Source organism: Trachypithecus francoisi, unplaced genomic scaffold, assembly GCF_009764315.1.
Source record: "Trachypithecus francoisi isolate TF-2019V2 unplaced genomic scaffold, Tfra_2.0 Lachesis_group19, whole genome shotgun sequence".
Classification (NCBI taxonomy): Eukaryota; Metazoa; Chordata; class Mammalia; order Primates; family Cercopithecidae; genus Trachypithecus; species Trachypithecus francoisi.
The window spans coordinates 24,122,792-24,144,312 of record NW_022681464.1 but is presented as its reverse complement, the minus strand read 5'-3'; the positions used below and the strand labels follow the sequence as shown (position 1 = coordinate 24,144,312).

The following is a 21,521-nucleotide window of genomic DNA, read 5'->3' as shown; positions in this document are numbered from 1 at the left end:
GAAAGACTTTCCTTTTATAAATTCTTAAGGAAAAATGTTTCTAAAACACTTTAAACTTACGGGTTGTATATTAATCTGCAATACAACCAATTTAGCAGGCTCTTAAATATTTAAAGATAACAAAAGAGAAATTATAATTCCTTTATTTTTATAATTATACCAACCACTCAATGATACCTGTAGTTTATTAAACAATATCACCTCTTCTGTCTTTTTTCTTTTTTGGTTAAAATTTTACCATTCATTAAGTGAGCTGAATGAATATTTACATGAACTTAATATGTAATAAATGCATAATATAAGCACGCATATAAGTTCTGGAAATAGAATATGTGCTAAAGGAAACAGATTTTGTTGTTGCGTTGGTAAAATGATTTTGTGCATAGTATTCCTTATATTTATCCTTTATAAGGCACAACAAAAATTAAAAGACATGCTGATTACAGAACTGCAATGCTGAAAGTTGCAATCTTAAAGCTTACTGTGTACTATCTATTTGTGTGCAAACTATTAGTATGACAGAGCCACTCATATCTGGTTAAATATTTTTGGTTTCTTAATGCAGTAGGATGAATTTGGTAACTCAGCTTTCTTTATTCATTCATTTAATAATTACCAAGTACTTATTATGTGGTAGCACTATCCCAAGAAGTTGTGTAGTAAAATAGTAAATAAAGCAAACAAATTCAACCTCAATAAATAAGTCTACCTGAGGGATGGATGCAACAATGTGAAAAGTGATAAATTACACATCCTCAATCAACAGATTTCTATTTTCTCTCAGACAATTTTAAAACTGACGATTATTATGAAATATTATAGCTGTACTTATTTCACAGAGTCTCATTTGTAAAACGGGGGTAATTCTACCTGCCTTGCTTACAGAGTATGAGGACCAAAGGAGAATAAAAGCCACTTTGTAACCTGTAAGAAACACAAATTCAATATGCTCTCAATCAGTTTGGGTACATATCCTTACTTTCCGGTACCATAAAATCTTCTCGCTCATCTTGCATTTTCTCTGCCCCAGCCCTAGAATCAAGCATTTTTCCAAGGAACCCTGGTTCCTTTTATTAGAGAATAGTCAGTAAGTTTTAAGATGAAATTTTTGTTGCAAATAAAAAAAACTACAAGTATACCAAACAATATGGGTAAATTTCACCAACACAGAAGTTGAATAAAAGAAGCTGAGGTATATATTGTATGACTATTTATATAAATTCAAAAGAAGCAGCTTTGCTTTTGACTTATAAGTCAGAAAGAAGTGACTAGAAGTTTGGTCTAGAAGAGAAAGATTTCTGATTGGAAAGGAACAAATGCAGAACTTCTGGGGTGCTGGTTAGGTTCTATTTCTTGATCTGGGTCCTCGTTTGGAGTGTTCTTCAGTTTATGAAAATCCAATAAGCTATTTACTTTTCTGTACTTACGTTACACTTCAGTAAAAAGTACAAAAATGTATTAATGTATTCAAGTCACCAAAAAAATACAAGCTATTTATTTGAGACTTCTAAATTATACTGAATACATTTCTATATACCACCTGTCAGGAGGAAAAAATGGCCTTAAAAGAATACCTGCAACCTTGCAGTGAGCCGAGATTGTGCCACTGCACTCCAGCCTGGTGACAGAGCGAGACTCTGTCTCCAAAAAAAGAAAGAAAGAAAGAAAGAAACCAGACATTTATACCACCACAAATTATCTCCGCACAAATCACTTATTATTACAAAAGGAAAAACAGTAACTTGACTGTGAAGAAACATGGCACCACCTTAAATGATCCAATACTGATCATGAGACAAATTAACATCATGCGCTTTCTTACGCAACACATCACTTAGTATGAACTTGATCTAATCATGAGGAGACACAAGAAAAACCCAAAGAGGTATTACTCTCGAAAATAACTGGCCCAAGCTCTTCAAAAATGTCAATGTCATAATCAACAAATAAAGGCTAAGAAACTGTTTCAGATTAAAGGAGACTAAAGAGATATAACGAATGAATGCAAAGCATGATCCTAAACTAGATCCTGCATAGAAAAGAGCAAATAGTCACATGGATGGAATTAAAACCTTTGATGGCATTTGAATATGGATTATATATAAGAGTACTGCATCAATGTTAAACTTCCTGAATGTGATAATGTTGTAGATTTTTTTTTTTTTTAATGTAAGAGATTTGTCTTTCTTCTTAGGAATACTCAATGAAGCATTATATCCAGGGACAGAGTGACAGGACGTCTGCAATTTACTTGGGAGTAATTAAGAATGATTAAGGGAAAAAAATTAATACATATGTAAATAACAACAAAGCAAATAATGCAAAATGTCAGCCACTAGTAACCTGAATGAAAGTTATTTATAAGGGAGTCTCTTCCGCTATTCTTGAAAGTTTTCTGTAAGTTTGAAAATTATTTCAAAATAAAAAGTTATCAAAACTAATGGTAGGGGTTGCCTTGAGGTCCACGGTGAAATAAAAATAATAATAATAATAATGGTGGTGGAGCCTTGAAAATTAAGATCTGTTATTTAAAAGCAAAATATAGGGCCACTGTTTGAATTACTAGACTAAATGTGCTTATATTTCATTCATATTTACTATGAAAATTTTTCGGTAACATTAAGTATTATTTTAGGGAAAAGTAAGAAAGTATATTCGATGCTATCAGCAGCTGCTACACAACTCCAGGGGCCACCTTTTACATATTACAGTATATCCTCGGAGCTCTGCAATGATATCCTGTTATAACAAATAAGAAAATATAGAGATATAGTTTCTCTACTCTTAAGCAAATCAGTTCTTTTCATACCTATGAATTCCGGATTCAATATGGAATGTATCTGAGGAAACCCCAAAAATCATAACTGCATCTTAATACTATGATAAAGGTGCTAATGAATTTTAAAATCAATTTATGTCCACTTTTAATCATTCTTCTGTCACCAACACCCAATCCAAATACCAATATAAAAACCTGAACATGGTGGTGCATGGTGGTAGCTCACGCCTATAATCCCAGCATTTTGGGAGGCCAACGCAGGAGGATCACTTGAGCTCAGGAGTTCGAGACCAGCCTGGGCAACATGGTGAAACTCCATTTCTACAAAAAAATACAAAAATTAGCCAGGTGTGGTGGCACACACCTGTAGTCTCAGCTACTCAAGAGGCTGAGGCCAGAGGATTACCTGAGCCTGGGGAGGTCAAGGCTGCAGTGAGCCATGATTGTGCCACTGCACACCAGCCTGGGTGACAGAGTGAGATCCGGTCTCAAAAAAAAAAAAAAAAAAAAAAAAAAAACTGAAAAAACCAGACCCCTTCAAAAACACAAAAGCCAACCAATCAACCAACCAATCAAACCCCACAAGTTCACCAGAAAGCAAACTATGTTATCACCTGTTTCTGAGGATAAGAAAAGGCTTCTTTTCCTATAGTGCGAAGAATAACATGATGTTGACCTTCCAAAATAAGCTGTTTACTGTCTTCCACAACGTATGCCTAAAAAATGCAAAGCACAAAAATGTTACCTGCTTGACAGTAACCTCTAAAGTAACCAACCCAATATTTAATGGAAAGTGGAAATATTATGGCCAATATCTATCAATTATTGACACTCCTGGCAATGTCACCATTTCTACTTTTAGTTATTCATTCAATCAATAAAGTATCTATCCAAAAAAACAAATCTTTTTTGCCTCAATATAACACAGTTGGCCTGGATATTTGAGAGAGGCAAACGTCGCAAAATCCTTTCCAACATTCTTTAGAGTCCTTAAGAAACTACTTTAAAAGAACCATACCATAACACAAGCTTTTTTCTTTACTGAACTACCAATATACAGCCAAAAGGCTTATTCTTACAGTCTAGCTTCTGAAATGTCCTAGGGTTTATCACATAGCTGAGCAAAATCAGTGAGTACAATCATAAATCCTTTAACTGGAAATGTATGTTTGTAAATATAAATATATATGCTTTAAAAAAGGCTTTTTTCTTCCAATATAGTGAGCTGACTTTACATTAAAATACTTGTTACAGTTTATAATTCTTCTCTCTCTTGAATTGCTTCTGTGCTGGGGAAAATATAATCTATAAATGGCTTTGATTTACTGTCATTATCACATTATGCAAACACAAAGGCTTAATTCTTTTGACTAGCCCAATATTTTTATTAGGTTCAAAAAACATAAAATTACTCAGTCAAAATGCTATCAAAGTTTCTTATCATTTACTTTCAATTTCTGTACTTATAATGGACTAGTGACAGTTTGCCATCCACAGCAGAACAAACTTTGAGTAGTGCTGCAGTAAGGCATAGGATGGCTCAGGATCTGCTCAGTATCTATATTTGCAAAACCCAGAAAGGCAGGAGAAGTTAAACACCTGCTAGGGTAATCTTTACTCAAAAAGGGGTAAGAGTTGACAGATAAGGTTCTGAGACTTGTCAGATGTCTTTTCTGATGATGTTATGGCATTGACTGACAGTCACCCATAGCCATGGCTAATTCTATAATGCATCCTCCTGCTTGCACAAAACCTTAGATTTTTAAAACTAACCTTTATTTCTGATTAAAATTGTTTAGGAGTTGTATTATGTCCCTTTTTCAACTATTTTTTTCACAAAACTGTTCGAGCTGTTGGTTTTCTCCTGAATCATATTTTATTCAAGAGTCCTATGCTTCCTGTGCATCTTAGGACTTTAATGACTTTTCAAATTTTCTTTAATCTAATGAATCATTTTTGCATTATCTGGAACTCTAACTAAAACAAACAAAAATCTGCCAGTCACTTTCCCCATTGAATAAATTATAAACTTATCAAGGTACTAGCCACTACCAAACTTAATAACCCATTATTTAATCTATTCAAACTTCCGTTTCCCAGCCAAGGAGCATCACAATCTTAGATAACTTTCTTCTTTATGTGATTAGTGATACTAGCAGTGGGCTTTAGGTTCAGGGCCATTTCTTAAAAGATAACACTTTTCCCCTCATCAAAGAATACCATGCACTTAACAATGAGTACAGGCCGGGCGCGGTGGCTCAAGCCTGTAATCCCAGCACTTTGGGAGGCCGAAACGGGCGGATCACGAGGACAGGAGATCGAGACCATCCTGGCTAACACGGTGAAACCCCGTCTCTACTAAAAACTACAAAAAACTAGCCGGGCGAGGTGGCGGCGCCTGTAGTCCCAGCTACCCGGGAGGCTGAGGCAGGAGAATGGCGTGAACCCGGGAGGCGGAGCTTGCAGTGAGCTGAGATCCGGCCACAGCACTCCAGCCTGGGTGACAGAGCGAGACTCCGTCTCAAAAAAAAAAAAAAAAAAAAAACAATGAGTACAGAATATATTATACAAAACCTTGTCTCAGAAATATTATGGATTGCTACATGGCATAAACCTGTTGAATGAAGACGTAAACCAAAGATCTTTATACACTTATACAATATGATTCTAAAGTTCAGAAGAATTTGATTTCACCAATAATGTATAACTGATCTTTTTAACATAAAACTTCTTCTATAATCAACAAAAGTATCAATTTATTTAGATTTCATTTGAAACATGCAAAGTCAGCTTGGTTTAAAAAAAAAGTTTATTTAAAAACATGGTTTAGTTAAAAAAAAAAAGAACACTTTATAAAAACTTCTGAGTCAGTTTAAAATACATGTGTTGATCATCTAGTATGAACATGTCTTTATGCTGGCTGTTTGTATCAAACAACACAAAGTCAAAACCTTGTCACAAAGTTCGAGTGATTATTCTTGGACAAGATCCTTAATTTCACTGTAGAATCATTTTTAAAAATAGGTAGTACATGCATATGATACAAAAGGGTGTAATGTAAGAAATAAGACTCCTCTGCAGTATAGTTTAGTTAACCTTAGGGAATACTAATGTCTAAATAATCTCATTTGGGTCTGCCTTGTGTGAAGTTTATTTGAATCTGATTTTTTTTAAACAGAGTAAAATAGTATATTTAAATAATCTGGAAAAAACTGAACACAGACCAATTAGATAATTATTTAAGAATTATTAATTTGGTTGGGAAAGATAATACTGTGCAGTTATATTAAACAAAAAAGTCTTCATCTGTTAAAAGTACATACAGAAGCATTTACAGATGAAATATGTCATTTTAGAAATACTACAGCAAAAAAATTAACAATTTAATAAAAGGGAAGGTAAATGGATTATATGAAATATGAATAACAAAAAATTAATGGTTTCTGGAGCCAATGTAGTGGGTTTCCAGAGGTTCCTGGTGCTATTTTTCCCTCTGTAGAATGTTTGGAAATGCCCCGAACAGTTTAATACCACCTGCTTTCAAAGCTTATCATGTCTACAATATTCTCGGTAACACACAGAAATAACAGTAACACAGAAGAATGTTATCTAATTTGAATGAATTCTTTTTTGAGGCCAAAAAAAAAACTTATGTAACTGTTAGTTTCAATATTGAAACTAGAAAAGATACGCATAAAAAATATAAACAGTAATATACGTTTTTTCTTCAGCTTAAGACTCAAGTATCTACAAGTGAGGCTTGCTGAAATAATTTAGTAGCACATACCTTCCATAATATGACAATATTCAAATCCACCTCACTGCATTTTTGAATCAATCTCACAGCATCCTCTGTTGACTGTTTTTCTGTATGCACAGGCAAGTGAGCTTGTGATTTTTTCAATTCAGAAGATAAACTTCGATAAAAGAAGTCTGCACACGGGCTTGCTGAACTTATTATCTGTTAAAAGAAAACCAGTTGTCTTCATAAATGCTTTTAATTACGTTCTGTAAAATTTTATTTTGTATAACTCATAGCTTTAATTAGATATATCCTGTCAAATTTTACATTTCTATAGCTTATATATACCCCAAATACTTATTCAATAATTCTTGTCAATGTAGTTGAATACAGGGTGGCCACTTGAACATTCAAAAATTACCCTAAATTTTTTTTTTTTTTTTTTTTGGATACAGGGTCTTACTCTGTCATCCAGGCTGGAGTACAGTGGTGCGATCTCAGCTCACTACAACCTCCACCTCCCAGGCCCAAGCAATGTTCCCACCTCAGCCTCCCGAGTAGCTAGGTTACAGGTGCACACCACCATACCCGCCTAATTTTTGTAAAGACAGTGTTTTGCCAGTTTTGCCATTTTACCCAGGGTGGTCTTGAACTACTGAGCTCAAGTATTCCCCTGCCTCGGCTTCCCAAAATGCTGGGATTGCAGGCATGAGACACTGCGCCCAGCTGAAGTTACCCTGAATTTTAAAGCCATCACCCCAAAATAATTAAGCTACACTCCCATGACATTAGCTTTGACCTTCCAACTATCTAGGGAGAATGAATGAATATCACCAAGAAAATAAAATGTTGAAAATCCATATTTTAAAATGACAGAAATATTTCTCATTTAAATCCTAGGCAATACCCAATGAAGCAGAACACAAATAGAATTATTGGCATTAACTTGACTTTTTTTTTTTTTTTTTTTGAGACGGAGTCTCGCTCTGTCGCCCGGGCTGGAGTGCAGTGGCCGGATCTCAGCTCACTGCAAGCTCCGCCTCCCGGGTTCACGCCATTCTCCTGCCTCAGCCTCCCGAGTAGCTGGGACTACAGGCGCCCGCCACCTCGCCCGGCTAGTTTTTTTGTATTTTTTAGTAGAGACGGGGTTTCACCATGTTAGCCAGGATGGTCTCGATCTCCTGACCTCGTGATCCGCCCGTCTCGGCCTCCCAAAGTGCTGGGATTACAGGCTTGAGCCACCGCGCCCGGCCGCATTAACTTGACTTTTATGCTTGAACAATGAAAGCATGAGATAAGAATTTTAAATGGACTCAATTACAGGATTTCCTTGAATTAATGACTATTGTGCCACATAATAACATCTTTATATTTATGGTTTCCTGTATTACAGGCTCTGTATATATTATGTAGATGTTAAACTTCAAGTTATTAAATAAGTATTAAATATTAATAATTATGTACGTTTTTCTCCTTACAAGTGAACTTATAAAACACTGTCCCCATAGTTTTCTCACTAATCTGTAGTGCTTGGCAAGTTCTATTTATTCAACCAGATTCATCAAAATGAAAAATGTGTTTGTTTCTGCCTTTGCCAGTGCTCTTACACTAAATTATTTAACAAGAAATACAATAAAAATTACAATACAAGAGTCCTGCTGATGTTTCTGGAATTTTAAAAGTTTTTAAAGAAATTAAAAAAAAAAAATAACTGACGTCCTGAAAATTAATTCAACCATTCAGGAAACACAGTATCTCTTAAAGTAATGCATGTTTTGAAATTACTGAGCTTTTGAAATTTGGAGATATTTCTAAATAGCTGTTTCCTCAAATGGTAAAAAGATAGTAATGATGAGTCAGATGAAAGCAAATGATAAAAGAAGTATAAAAACGTAAGGATGTTTAGAATTATCAAGGAGACGAACATAAAGAAGAAATCATCCCACTAAGAGCACACAAGTATATGAACTTTTACACCCTAGATTCAGCATTTTTCAAAGCAGGCCACTACTTCAAATTATCTTCAGGGATAGCTTAAAATGCATACTCCCAAAGTCCACCCAAGATATAATCAACCAGAGCTTTAGAGGTAGGGAGGCAAAGCCTGTATTTTTACAAAATCTAGGTCTAAGTATGGTCTGCAGGCTAACAACGTCAACCTTACCCAGTAGCTTATAACAATTTAGAACCTCAGGTTCTACCCAAGTCCTATGGAATCAGAATGTGCATATTAACAAGATTTCTGATAACTTATACGTACACGTTTTGAAACTCTGAATACCACTGTTCTAGGAGGCTCTTTCTCTATTTTTTTTTTTTTAAGAAACAGGGTCTTGCCTTGGTCTCTGATACCCAGTCTGGTCTTGAACTCCTGGCCTCAAGCAATCCTCCTGCCTCAGCCTCCCAAAGTGCTGAAATTACAGGCGTGAGTCACCACACCTGGCCCTCTACATAACTGTTACACGTAATTAGGATGGAATATCACTGACCTAGACAGTAATAGCTTTATAATCACAATACAGTCTTATGTATCTACCTTATTATCTGGGTCTCAGAATATATGATATGATATGCCAAAATTTAGAGGGTTATCATCTGTATGTTCCATTATGACCAATTTCCCTAATGGAAAAGCTCCCTCATATAACCTTGCTTTCTAAAAAAAATCCCAAGAACTATACTTATTTCATATGATATTCTCAAAAGAAAGTTAATTTTAAATAACTACTTAAAATGGTATAGTCCATAAACATTTTTGGTCTGTTTTGGGGATTGAAGGCAGGTTGCAAAACTCAATAAAGTTGAGATGTTTATCCTCCAAAGAGTCTGGGGAGGCTGGGTGCAGTGACTCACACCTGTAATCCTAGCACTTTGGGAGGCTCAGGCAGGCAGATCGCTTGAGCTCAAGAGCTGGAGACAAGCCTGAGCAACACAGTGAGACCCCGGTCTCTATAAAAAATTTTTAAAAACTAGCCAGGTGTGATGGCTGATGCCTGTAGTCTCAGCTACTCAGGAGGCTGAGGTGGGAGGATCACTTGATCCTGGGAGGTCGAGGCTGCAGTGAGCTGTGATCGTGCCACTGTACTCCTGGGCGACAGAGCAAGACCTTGTCTCCAAAAAAAAAGAAGAATTTGGGAACTACTGCGATAAGTCTTGCCAAAACAGGCAGCCATGCCATAACTATAACTTAACATCAAACACTACTATGCATACTTGCATACCTGTTCATTTCCAAAGATGATATCTGCAAAGGTATATTTTTCAGAGGACTGTGTGGCCGCTAAAAAACAGGGGAAAACAAACTAATCATATCATTGGCATAAAATATAAAATGACCATTTAGTAAAGTGTAAAAGTAAAGTGAATTTACCTTCTTTTTTCTCACATCTGATTGCCTTAAAGCAAAACTTTCCCTTCTCCCTACTGGCAAGTTTAGCATCTAGGAAGAAAAAGGGAAATCTCAAAGATGTTTCTCAGTTCATCACATGATAAAATCCAATTCATTATTTAGACTTCCGTGGTCAAATGGAAAATAATTCGTAATTATAAATAATGTTTAATGAAGAACATCTTTGTTTTTATCTCAATGAAGTGACGTCTTAAAAAGGATAAATTTCAATTTTCTCAAAATACATATCCATGTGTGTGCATATATATATATATATATATACACATATATATATGTATTCATATATGCAACATTTCAGATAAACAGAAAGTTTGAAAGATCAGAACACGGGGACTGGAAAGCCCATAATCCTGCCACTCTATCAATTTCTTAATTTCCTTTCAGTATGTTTCATAGGCATGATATTTACCAATATTACTAAATGAACACACTCTACAATATGTTTTCCCACAATTGCAGGCACTTCTAAAATGGTACTTCAAGTACATTTCCGGTACACATTCTTTTGCTTGAATGTTATATAAACATGACAAATCACAGAACAGCCAGTCAGTAAGTAGGTAAGGCTATTCACAGATAAACCCACCAGTGGTAAAGGAAACAAAAAGAAAATTCCATATTCTAGTCTATATATTTTTGTACCGGTTGTTTGTATTTTTTTTTTTTGAGACAGAGTCTTACTCTGTTGCCCAGGCTGCAGTGCAGTGGCATGATCTCAGCTCACTGCACCCTCTGCCTCCCAGGTTCAAGCAATTTTCCTGCCTTAGCCTCCCGAGTAGCTGGGATTACAGGCGCCTGCCACCACACCCAGCTGATTTTTATAGTTTTAGTAGAGACAGGGTTTCACCATGTTGGCCAGGCTGGTTTCAAACTGCTGACCACAAGTGATCCGCCCACCTCGGTCTTCCAAAGAGCAGGAATTAAAGGCATGAGCCACCACGCCCAACCCTGGCTGAATTTTTGACAGTAATCATGTACCCAAGCACTGATTTTACAATAAAAAACAAAAAGAAGAAAATACAAGTATAAGAGATGTGGAAGGGAATTAAAAAATGGGAAAGACTGGATCAAGATAGGTAATTTGATTTATAGTTAGGTAAACTAATGAAATCACAATTTAATGCTTAAAAAAGTTAATCCTAATAATCTTAAGACATTCTGGTACTATTCTGGAAAACCAAGTAATGAAATTTCAAAATTTATTATGTAGCAGGAAAAACGTGCAAACCTTTGTTTTCAGAAAGATTTACAGATTTCTGTAACTTCCAGTGTTTGCTACTACTTGATACTTGCACTATATGGAATTCCTTAACACCTGCTTCACTCTGTCAAAAAAAAAGATAGGAGAGTCATTCAGGATTTAGAAGCACTAAATCAGAATGTTCCGATGAGAACAAATTTCAGATACTGCTACCAAAGTCAATCTCAACTAACATAAGATGCAATTACAACATACATTTCAAAAAACTTATTTAAATCCCTTTCTAAACATTTTCAGAAACATCATTTTTTCCAAGAAGTATTTTTGACTATAATGCATACTCATTGGTACATTTAAAAATACTGAAAGCCATTGAGTTATTAAAGTCTATCACAATGAGCTATTGGTAGTATTTAAAAGATAAAAATTGTCAATTTTTAATCAAAATTATGGCATTTTCTTTTTATTTCTCTACTCTTTCTGAGATACCTCATTCTTATTAGGCAAAAAACAAGCAACAAAGGTCGGGCGCGGTGGCTCAAGCCTGTAATCCCAGCACTCTGGGAGGCCGAAACGGGCGGATCACGAGGTCAGGAGATCGAGACCATCCTGGCTAACACGGTGAAACCCCGTCTCTACTAAAAAAATACAAAAAAATTAGCCGGGCGAGGTGGCGGGTGCCTGTAGTCCCAGCTACTCGGGAGGCTGAGGCAGGACAATGGCGTGAACCCGGGAGGCGGAACTTGCAGTGAGCTGAGATCTGGCCACAGCACTCCAGCCTGGGCGGCAGAGCGAGACTCCATCTCAAAAAAAAAAAAAACAAGCAACAAAAAACTCACATAACAGAATCCTAATATATGGTCAGCACACATGAAATTATTTAAGTAGCATGTATTTTTTTAATTCTCCTGAATAAAAGCTAATCTGAAATTATTAAAATATTCTCATTCTTACTATAAAAATATTGATTTTCGGGGGGAGATCACCAAAGTACAGCACATTAACCCTAAATATCCTAGAAAGTAGACACCTTACAAATTTATGAAGTTAAAAATAAAGAACATTACAGAATTAACATTTCAAAAAGTACCTGAACTGAATCAATCTAATACTAAGGTCCTATTTTAAACATGAGAGATCACGCTCTCATCTTCAAGAAAATTCATTTTTACAGGCTGGCCAACATAGTGAAACCCTGTCTCTACTAAAAATACAAAACAATGAGCCAGGCATGGTGGCATGTGCCTGTAATCTCAGCTACTTGGGAAGGCTGAGGCAGGAGAGAATCACTTGAACCCAGGAGGCGGAGGTTGCAGTGAGCAACCTGGGTGAGAGTGAGAACCTGTCTCAAGAGAAAAATATATATATATATATTCATTTTTATAGAGTGCCTAAACAGGAATGGCAATATTTCAGAAATTTACTATATAAAGGAAATGGTACTGTTAGAAATGTGCAAGTGAAGATTACCAAGTTAATCTGAATGTGATATATTAACAGAAGCTCACAATTTAATAACACCAATGGATCTCAATGGTGAGACCTAGAAAGCATTTTATGAGATCCTTCAGAATGAATTACTAGCATATATAACTATATAGCATATCAGTGTGTACCATATTAATATCAGAAGATCTTTTTATTTGAAGAGAGGCTAAGGGATAAAATTATAAATCTAATGAAGAATTAAGATGAATTCATACTATTCTACATGAACATTCCTAAAATCCCTAGCTTATGCTGTCTTGTAAAGGGGGAAAAAAAAACCCACTACTAAAAACAAGAGAAACACTGCAAATATAATTAAAAACAAAATTCAGTTTTAAACCAACTTACAGTATTGGTATTTTCCACATCCACAAAGACTAGCATATTGCCTCCTCTGCCTTCTTCATTTTCAAGAGAATTACTTCTACAGACAGTGGCCCGTACATTTAAAGACCGACTGGTACAAATAATTGCAGTGTGTCTTAATATTCTGTGCCTGAAATAAAACAAAACAAAACAAACAAAAAAACACACATTTAATCTAAGAGTCTCTATGTTATAATTATCTAATTCCAAATAAAGATTTTAAAAACAGATCACTCTCAGGACGAGTTATACTCTAAAACTCCATAGAATACATTAAGTAAAATTACATAGCCTAACTTCAGTTCAATTCTTTCTATCCAATTTGGAAGGAAACTACTAGTCTCCCTGTCTAAGTTTTTGCCTTGTTTGGCCAGGCGTGGTGGCTCACGCCTGTAATCCCAGCAATTTGGGAGGCTGAGGCGGGCAGATCACAAGGTCAGGAGATCGAGACCATCCTGACCAATACAGTGAAACCCTGTCTCTACTAAAACTACAAAAAAATTAGCTGGGCATGGTGGCGGGCGCCTGTAGTCCCAGCTACTCGGGAGGCCGAGGCAGGAGAATGGCGTGAACCTGGGAAGCGGAGTTTGCAGTGAGCCTAGATCATGCCACTGCACTCCAGCCTGGGCAACAGAGCAAGACTCCGTCTCAAAAAAAAAAAACAAAAACAAAAAACAGTTTTTGCCCTGCTTATCAAATTCATCTGTATAACACATAAAAATAATCTTCATATGGTAATGTTCTGATTGTGCTTTTTTGGGGGGGATGGAGTCTTACTTTGTCGCCCAGGCGGGAGTACAGTAGGGTTATCTCAGCTCACTGCAACCTCTGTCTCCCGGTTCAAGCGATTCTCCTGCCTCAGCCTCCTGAGTAGCTGGGATTATAAGCGTGTACCATCACACCTGATAATTTTTGTATTTTGAGTAGAGATGTGGTTTCACCATATTGGTCAGGCTGGTCTCAAACTCCTGACCTTAAGTGATCTGCCCACCTCAGCCTCCCAGTGCTGGGATTATAGGTGTGAGCCACTGCGCCCAGCCTTGCTTCTAATAGTGGTTCTGAAGCTACTGAATGACTACCAAATAAAATTCAAATTTTAACCTGGTATTCAAAACTCCTCACCATATAAGCTTTACATTTCAAAGGTTTCTTCCTCTTCTTTTACAAAAATTTTACACTGTGGCTGAACTAATTACATTCAGTTTATATTCTCTAACCTGTAAATCTTTACAAATTAAATATATACAGCCGCCCCCTGGAATAATACCTACTACTCTCCTGCATACTCCTCTCTTGATATTCAAACGCTAAAATCTTTTTTTTTTTTGAGACAGAGCCTTGCTCTGTCGCCCAAGCTGGAGGACAACTGTATAAACATGGCTCTCTGTAGCCTTGACTTCCTGGGCTCAAGCGAATCTCCTGCCTCAGCCTCCCAAGTTATTCCTAGTTAATTTTGTAAAAACGACAATGGAGGTATCAAAAAAAATACTGCTGAACAAAATATAGGTCATAGATCCTGGATGAGGCAGCTAGCTTTGATTTCTTCAGTGATCATCTATTGTAACACCATCATAATCATCTCTTCTGTAAATATGTACTGTTTTTCATACAATCTTGCGCGGCAAAAGGCAACACCAGGGAAAAGGTAAAACAAAACAATTTTCTTTCTTTTTTTTTTTTTTTTTTTAAGATGGAGTCTCGCTCTGTCGCCCAGGCTGGAGCGCAGTGGCCGGATCTCAGCTCACTGCAAGCTCCGCCTCCCGGGTTTACACTATTCTCCTGCCTCAGCCTCCCGAGTAGCTGGGACTACAGGCGCCCACCAACTCGCGCGGCTAGTTTTTTGTATTTTTTAGTAGAGATGGGGTTTCATCGTGTTAGCCAGGATGGTCTCAATCTCCTGACCTCGTGATCCGCCCGTCTAGGCCTCCCAAAGTGCTGGGATTACAGGCTTGAGCCACCGCGCCCGGCAACAATTTTCTTAAAAAAGGATGCCTGAGACGACTAGGCAGGTTGTCTTCATACACAAATGATGCCCTATTTTAATACATGGTAGCTGTTAATTTCATTACTATGTGATAGCTCTGTCCATAGTACTTAATCATATCAAACAATTGAGAAGTTTATAGAGAGAAGCAACTCAAAAAATGTGTGCAGTTAAATTTTATTTTTCCATTTTTGGGTACCTAGAACTTAACAGTTCTATTTGAGACAATTTCACATATAAATATCTTGCATAATCTGGAAGGGAGTAATTTCTTAATGTTAGTAAATATCAAAATGTTTATCTCAATATGCACATATACATTAAACAAAGATGTTACATTTTACAAGTTTTATAATACTAACCTTATTTTTGGCTGCTTTTTGACACTTTCATAGTAAAACAAAAAGTTAATTTCATGGACACCTTCTTCATCAGGCCCACGTAACCACATTGGCAGCTGCACTGAGGCTCCGGGTAGAAGAACAGTGTCAGGAAGGGGAACAGGAATCACCTCTGGTTGACTTCCTGTGCCAATGCCAAAGTCTACAGAAGAAGCTGATGATATGAGTGCTGTACACACAGAGGTAGCATCTGTCACAACAGTCTTGTAAGCACTACAATTCTCAGAAGCTGAGGGACTTAGTGGTGTTAGAACAGCAGTATTACCACCGAAAGTAAAGAACTCTGGACGTTTAGAAACAACCTTCAATCCAGTAAGTGGACATTTGCTGACATTGACAAATTCTACATATGCTTTTCGGATTTCTCCACAGAGGAGCCCTGTAGGAAAATGTATAAAGAACACCTGCATTGGAGGGAAAAAATATTATTATTTGTCTGTTAAAAATTTTGAACCTCTAATGATGCTTTTTTTTAACTAAAGGTTTATAAGTTATTTCATTAATTCTTTGGTATCTCCCTGAATATGTGGCAGTTAATGACTCCATTTTAGAAAATATGATGAGACAGAAGAATGTTACTCTGCCACTCAGTAGTGATTCTAGACTTAGGAATTAAAGATATATTATCAGTACACAAGAGGGCTAACATGTCAAAACTTTCACAACTTGGTAGATTATAGACCAGAAAAGTTGAAAGTAATTTAACATGGCTTTATGAAGTAAGTATCAGTTTTATAACCCTTGTAACTGTCAACTAAAGAAGCAGCTCAACTACTTATGTCTATATCATTAAGATGAAAAGATATGCCAGATTTACCATGGGTTTTAAAGTGAAAGAATGGGCAGATCTATGATTCCATATCCATAATTTTAAAATCCAAAAAACTCCAACCTCAGGCTTTTAGTAACTCATGTAGGGGCAAAACCTGACCTAATAGAGGCTTTTTATAGTCTTTCCCATTTAGTGTGATATTAATATAGTTCATTCAAGAAGTATTAATGTGTTTGATTACTAGGTGCTGCCACAAAGCAATGGGGTTTACATAACTTCACACACATACATCTAAAAAAATTTTTTAAATTGATTTCCAACACACATGTGGCCTCAAGATTTCAGATAAGGGATTGTGGACTTCTGCTTAAAGAGACGAAAATTTGGGCTAATGAAATCATACAGTAAGTTACTTGCATTTAAAAGATCTTTTAAGTATACTGGCTGGGCACCATGGCTCATGCCTGTAACCCCAACACTTTGGGAGGCCAGAGCCGGTGGAACCCTTGAGCTCAGGAGTTCAAAACCAGTCTGGGCAACATAGTGAAACCCTGTTTCTACCAAAACTATAAAAAATGAGTCGCACGCCTGTGGTTCCAGCTACTGGAGATGCTGTGGTGGGAGGTGGGAGAACTGCTTGAGCCCAGGAAGTGGACGTTGCAGTGAGCCAAGATCGTGCCACTGCCCTCCAGTCTGGGTGACAGAGTGAGACCCCATCTCAAAAAAAAAAAAAAAAAAAAAAAATCTTTAAATGTCACAACTACACTAACATCTAAGCAAGCAGGAAGATAAAGGTAACAATATGAGTGAAACGTTCTAATCAAGTTATAGCTGGCAGTCACTTCATGAAGTTCCAGTGAAAATATGTTTTGAATCTAAATGTGAGTGGGACTTCATTATGGCCATATTCTTAAAAAGAAAAAAAAAAAATCAGATGAAATTTGGGGACATCAGAAGCTTTAAAAATAAATGAGAAAACAAGGGATTAATGTAGAAATTTCTCATACAGATTTAATAGGATAAGAAAATAAGCTAGACATAGCATTATACTGAAGACACTGACTCTCTGTACTGATTAGTCAGTGTCAAATAAGCTTATAGTCAAGCTAAAACTTATGGAGGAATTATTACTTTTGAGTTATTACATTCAACACAGCTGCATTAATAAAAAGTGAAATAGAGTTTTTAGTGTGTAAAAACACACTAAAATACATACAGACACCTAGATACCATCAAGAAGTTAACAGCATTGGTAAAATGGTAACAGTGACAGAACACATAAAAGACCAGTGGTACCAACTATGTATAGGATCACATGTTCCTTCAGAACACAGGTTTATTAAATACACTATTTTGACTCTTTAAGAAGAACAAGGCCAGGCGCAGGGGCTCACACCTGTAATCCCAGCACTTTGGGAGGTGGGCAGATCACAAGGTCAGGAGTTTGAGACCAGCCTGACCAACATGGTGAAGCCCCGTCTCTACTAAAAACACAAAAATTAGCCGGGCATGGTGGTGCGCGCCTATAATCCCAGCTACTCAGGAGGCTGAGGCAAAAGAATCGCTTGAACCTGGGAGGCAGAGGTTGCAGTGAGCCAAGATTGTGCCACTGCACTCCAGCCTGGGTGACAGAGCAAGACTCTGTCTCAAAAACAAAAAAAGAACAAGAACATTTAGCCTTTACTTCAAATGCTCAGTTGCTGAAAGTCCTTTTAAATAGTTGATATTTGTGATAGCTTCAAATATAAATGGAAAACAAGACCAAGAACTCACTATCTCACTTCTAATTTATCCTAAAGATATATGTGTGTGAGTACAAAATGACATGCTTAGGATTGTTCATTGGGGCTTCATCTGTAACAGAAAATGACTAGACACAAATCAAATGGTCTAGCTGAATGATACATACATATATATATATATATATAACAGTGCTTGTGTAGTGAGAAATTAAAGGAGTTTGCTCTTTGCTTCTCTACATGTTAAAATTATTCCTAACAGAAACAATTGTATTTAAAAAAAAAAGATTTGGGGGGAAAGATTTCTAATCCACACAGCTCATTGTTTGAGTTCAGTATGCTATATACATAGTAGTATGCAAATGACTCTTATTTTTATCTTCTCTCAATGAGCTACAGTAACTTTCATTCTCACCCATTTAATATATATTGTTACAGATTATTTCATCAGACAGTATAGATGGGTAACTACTTCTACTATTCATAAACATCTCAAATTCCATAAAATATTTCTGACATATTAGGCAAAGGAATATTCTACAAATTTTTTCACCAGTTTTGATGTCTTCCATTGTCTGTCCAAATATAATAAGTGGCCTATTAGCTGACTTCCATCATAATCATACTATCTTGTTGAATTAACCAACTTCTCTATTCTCTTACTAGAAAATACTGAGTGATGTTTATGGAACTGAACATCAGTGGCTTTAGGCTTTCTATAGTGCCCATGATATTCTCCTTTCAAGAGTCACTATCTATTCCCAAACTTGTTTACATAAATTAAGTATTGTGTAAACTGCTTTCATCTGTAGCTGAAAGTATAGCTACTTTTATCTGTAGATAAAAATCTAGACAAACATAGTATTTAGATTACTTGACAAATTGTCCAGATTCTGACTCTGAAGAAACCCAAACTGGAAACTTAAGGTGCAACTTATGCATGTAGTTTAATGCATGAAGCAAGATGAAACTCCTAACAGGAAACCCATACCAACCATCATAGAAAAGGTCTCTGCTCTAAATCCATCCCCCTAGAAATGGTGAACAAATGTATGGATCTACCAATTTTTTTGTTCTTCACTTTACAAGCTTTGTTTCATCAATCAAACACCATTTTTGTTATTATGTAGAATAAGAGGCCCTCTGCTCTAAAATACCCTCTTCAACAACTGCCTCTATAACTAAATTTTTCTAAAATTGTGATATGCGAGAAGCAAAGTTAAATACAGACCTAGCAATATCAAAAACCAGATGAATGTAAATATAAGGACTGTTAAGTTTAACAGGGTTAAAAATCCAAGATATCATCTGGTTTAAGTTTCCTTCCTTTCTAAGTGAAAAAACTTTCACTTAGAAAATGAAGGCCAGATAATTAGGGATGAGGCTTAAACAATGTAAAAGTAAACCTCTATTCATAGGAATATGTTATTTGAGAAGCACTGCAATCAAAAACCATCTGTACATTTAACAATCTTAATAACTGAAGGATACTTAAATGATATGGCTTATTGAAAATCGTAGGTGCTGGGCATGATTGCTCATGCCTATAACTGCAGCACTTTGGGAAGCAGAGGTGGGTGGATCACTTGAGGTTAGGAGTTTGAGACCAGCCTGAGCAACATAGTGAAACCCGTCCCTACAAAAAACACAAAAAAATTAGCCAGGTGTGGTGGCATCCACCTGTATGTAGTCCCAGCTATTCAGGAAGATCACTTGAGCCCAGGAAGCCAAGGCTGCAGTGATCAGAGATCATGCCACTGCACTTCAGCCTGGTTGACAGAGCAATTCTGTCTCCAAAAAAGGGGGGAGGGGGAGGGTTGGGGAGGAGAGAAAAAAAATCATAAGCTAGCAACTAGCAGAATCATTAAAAACAGTATATTTTGGTGTCTTACAAATGATTTATTTTGACTACACAGATCAGAATCTTCCTATCTGAAAGTAAGCTCTAACAAATTTTTACATATATAATTCCAAACAAAACGTTCATTACTTAATGACCTTTTTTTTTTTTTTTTTTTTTTTGAGACAGAGTCTTGCTCTGTTGCCCAGGCTGGAGTGCAGTGGTGCGATATTGGTTCACTGCAAGTTCTGCCTCCCGGTTCACGCCATTCTCCTGCCTCGGCCTCCCGAGTAGCTGGGACTACAGGCTCCCGCCACCTCGCCCGGCTAATTTTTTTTTTTTGTATTTTTAGTAGAGACACAGTTTCACTGTGTTAGCCAGGATGGTCTTGATCTCCCGACCTCGTGATCCACCCGCCTCAGCCTCCAAAAGTGCTGAGATTATAGGCGTGGGCCACCATGCCCGGCCTGGTTCATGATTTTTAAACAATAATGGTGAATAGCCCTAAAATAACATTTGGATCTTAACTCATTTCAATTCATCATCAGTTTTTTAACTCCTAGGCTTTACCAATGCAATTCTAATCAAAATTACTGTGGAAACTTGAAAATCTTGGACAAAAATGGCACAAGTATAAGAAAAATGAAAAAAAAATTAAAGATTAAAAAAGGGACTTGGCTTGCCAGATTTTTAAAAAAATGATAGGCCGGGCGTGGTGGCTCAAGCCTGTAATCCCAGCACTTTGGGAGGCCGAGACGGGCGGATCACGAGGTCAGGAGATCGAGACCATTCTGGCTAACACTGTGAAACCCCGTCTCTACTAAAAAATAGAAAAAACTAGCCGGGTGAGGTGGTGGGCGCCTGTAGTCCCAGCTACTCCGGAGGCTGAGGCAGGAGAATGGCGGTAAACCCGGGAGGCGGAGCTTGCAGTGAGCTGAGATCAGGCCACTGCACTCCAGCCCGGGCGACAGAGCGAGACTCCGTCTCAAAAAAAAAAAAAAAAAAAAAAAAAAAGATAAAGCAACAGTATAGTACTGACACAGAAAGAAATAAGGAAATATTATCAAACAGAGTAGGCTGCATCCAAAAGAGAACCTAGTATGGATACTTTCAGAATATAATAGAAAGATGGCACAATGAGTTGTCCACATTCTATTAATGGTACTGGAACTAAAAAACAAAGTTTGAGCCTTATCTCTTGACAACCAGAAACTGGCACTTGGGTCAGTCCGTAAGTTTTTTTTTATTGTCCTACAAAATTCTTTACATGCATCATAATTAAGCAAGGGTTAAATGTGGACAAAATACAGGTAGTTCAGCAATACCCACCTCTCAGCACACACCACCCATCACCATTTTCTTCAGTATGTTACCTATATCACCACTACATGTATAGGATTACTATCATAAAAATCATCTACTAAGAAGAAATAACATCCAATTAAAAGAGTTCCCAGCGGCCGGGCGCGGTGGCTCAAGCCTGTAATCCCAGCACTTTGGGAGGCCGAGACGGGCGGATCACGAGGTCAGGAGATCGAGACCATCCTGGCTAACACGGTGAAACCCCGTCTCTACTAAAAATACAAAAAAAAAAAAAACTAGCCGGGCGACGTGGCGGGCGCCTGTAGTCCCAGCTACTCGGGAGGCTGAGGCAGGAGAATGGCGTGAACCCGGGAGGCGGAGCTTGCAGTGAGCCGAGATCCGGCCACTGCACTCCAGCCTGGGCGGCAGAGCGAGACTCCGTCTCAAAAAAAAAAAAAAAAAAAGAGTTCCCAGCACTTTGGGAGGCCGAGGTGGGCG

At 37.1% G+C, this 21,521-nt stretch overlaps 1 protein-coding gene across 4 annotated transcripts in view; it reads right to left on the bottom strand.

Annotated features, from left to right (window-relative positions):
- TRAPPC8 (trafficking protein particle complex 8) overlaps positions 1–21,521 on the bottom strand; it is a 117,557-nt gene that overhangs the window by 13,170 nt on the left and 82,866 nt on the right. For 2 of the 4 annotated variants that reach the window (XM_033178051.1, XM_033178052.1), the window contains exons 20-26: positions 15,332–15,774; positions 12,968–13,115; positions 11,159–11,255; positions 9,892–9,960; positions 9,743–9,801; positions 6,567–6,740; positions 3,394–3,495 (exon numbers count right to left, since the gene is read on the bottom strand). In XM_033178051.1, coding sequence (XP_033033942.1) covers positions 3,394–3,495; positions 6,567–6,740; positions 9,743–9,801; positions 9,892–9,960; positions 11,159–11,255; positions 12,968–13,115; positions 15,332–15,774 — 1,092 coding nt within the window. Of the gene's footprint in view, positions 1–3,393; positions 3,496–6,566; positions 6,741–9,742; positions 9,824–9,891; positions 9,961–11,158; positions 11,256–12,967; positions 13,116–15,331; positions 15,775–21,521 lie in introns of those variants that run through there. The other 2 variants (XM_033178054.1, XR_004429214.1) reach the window with 2 other exon arrangements.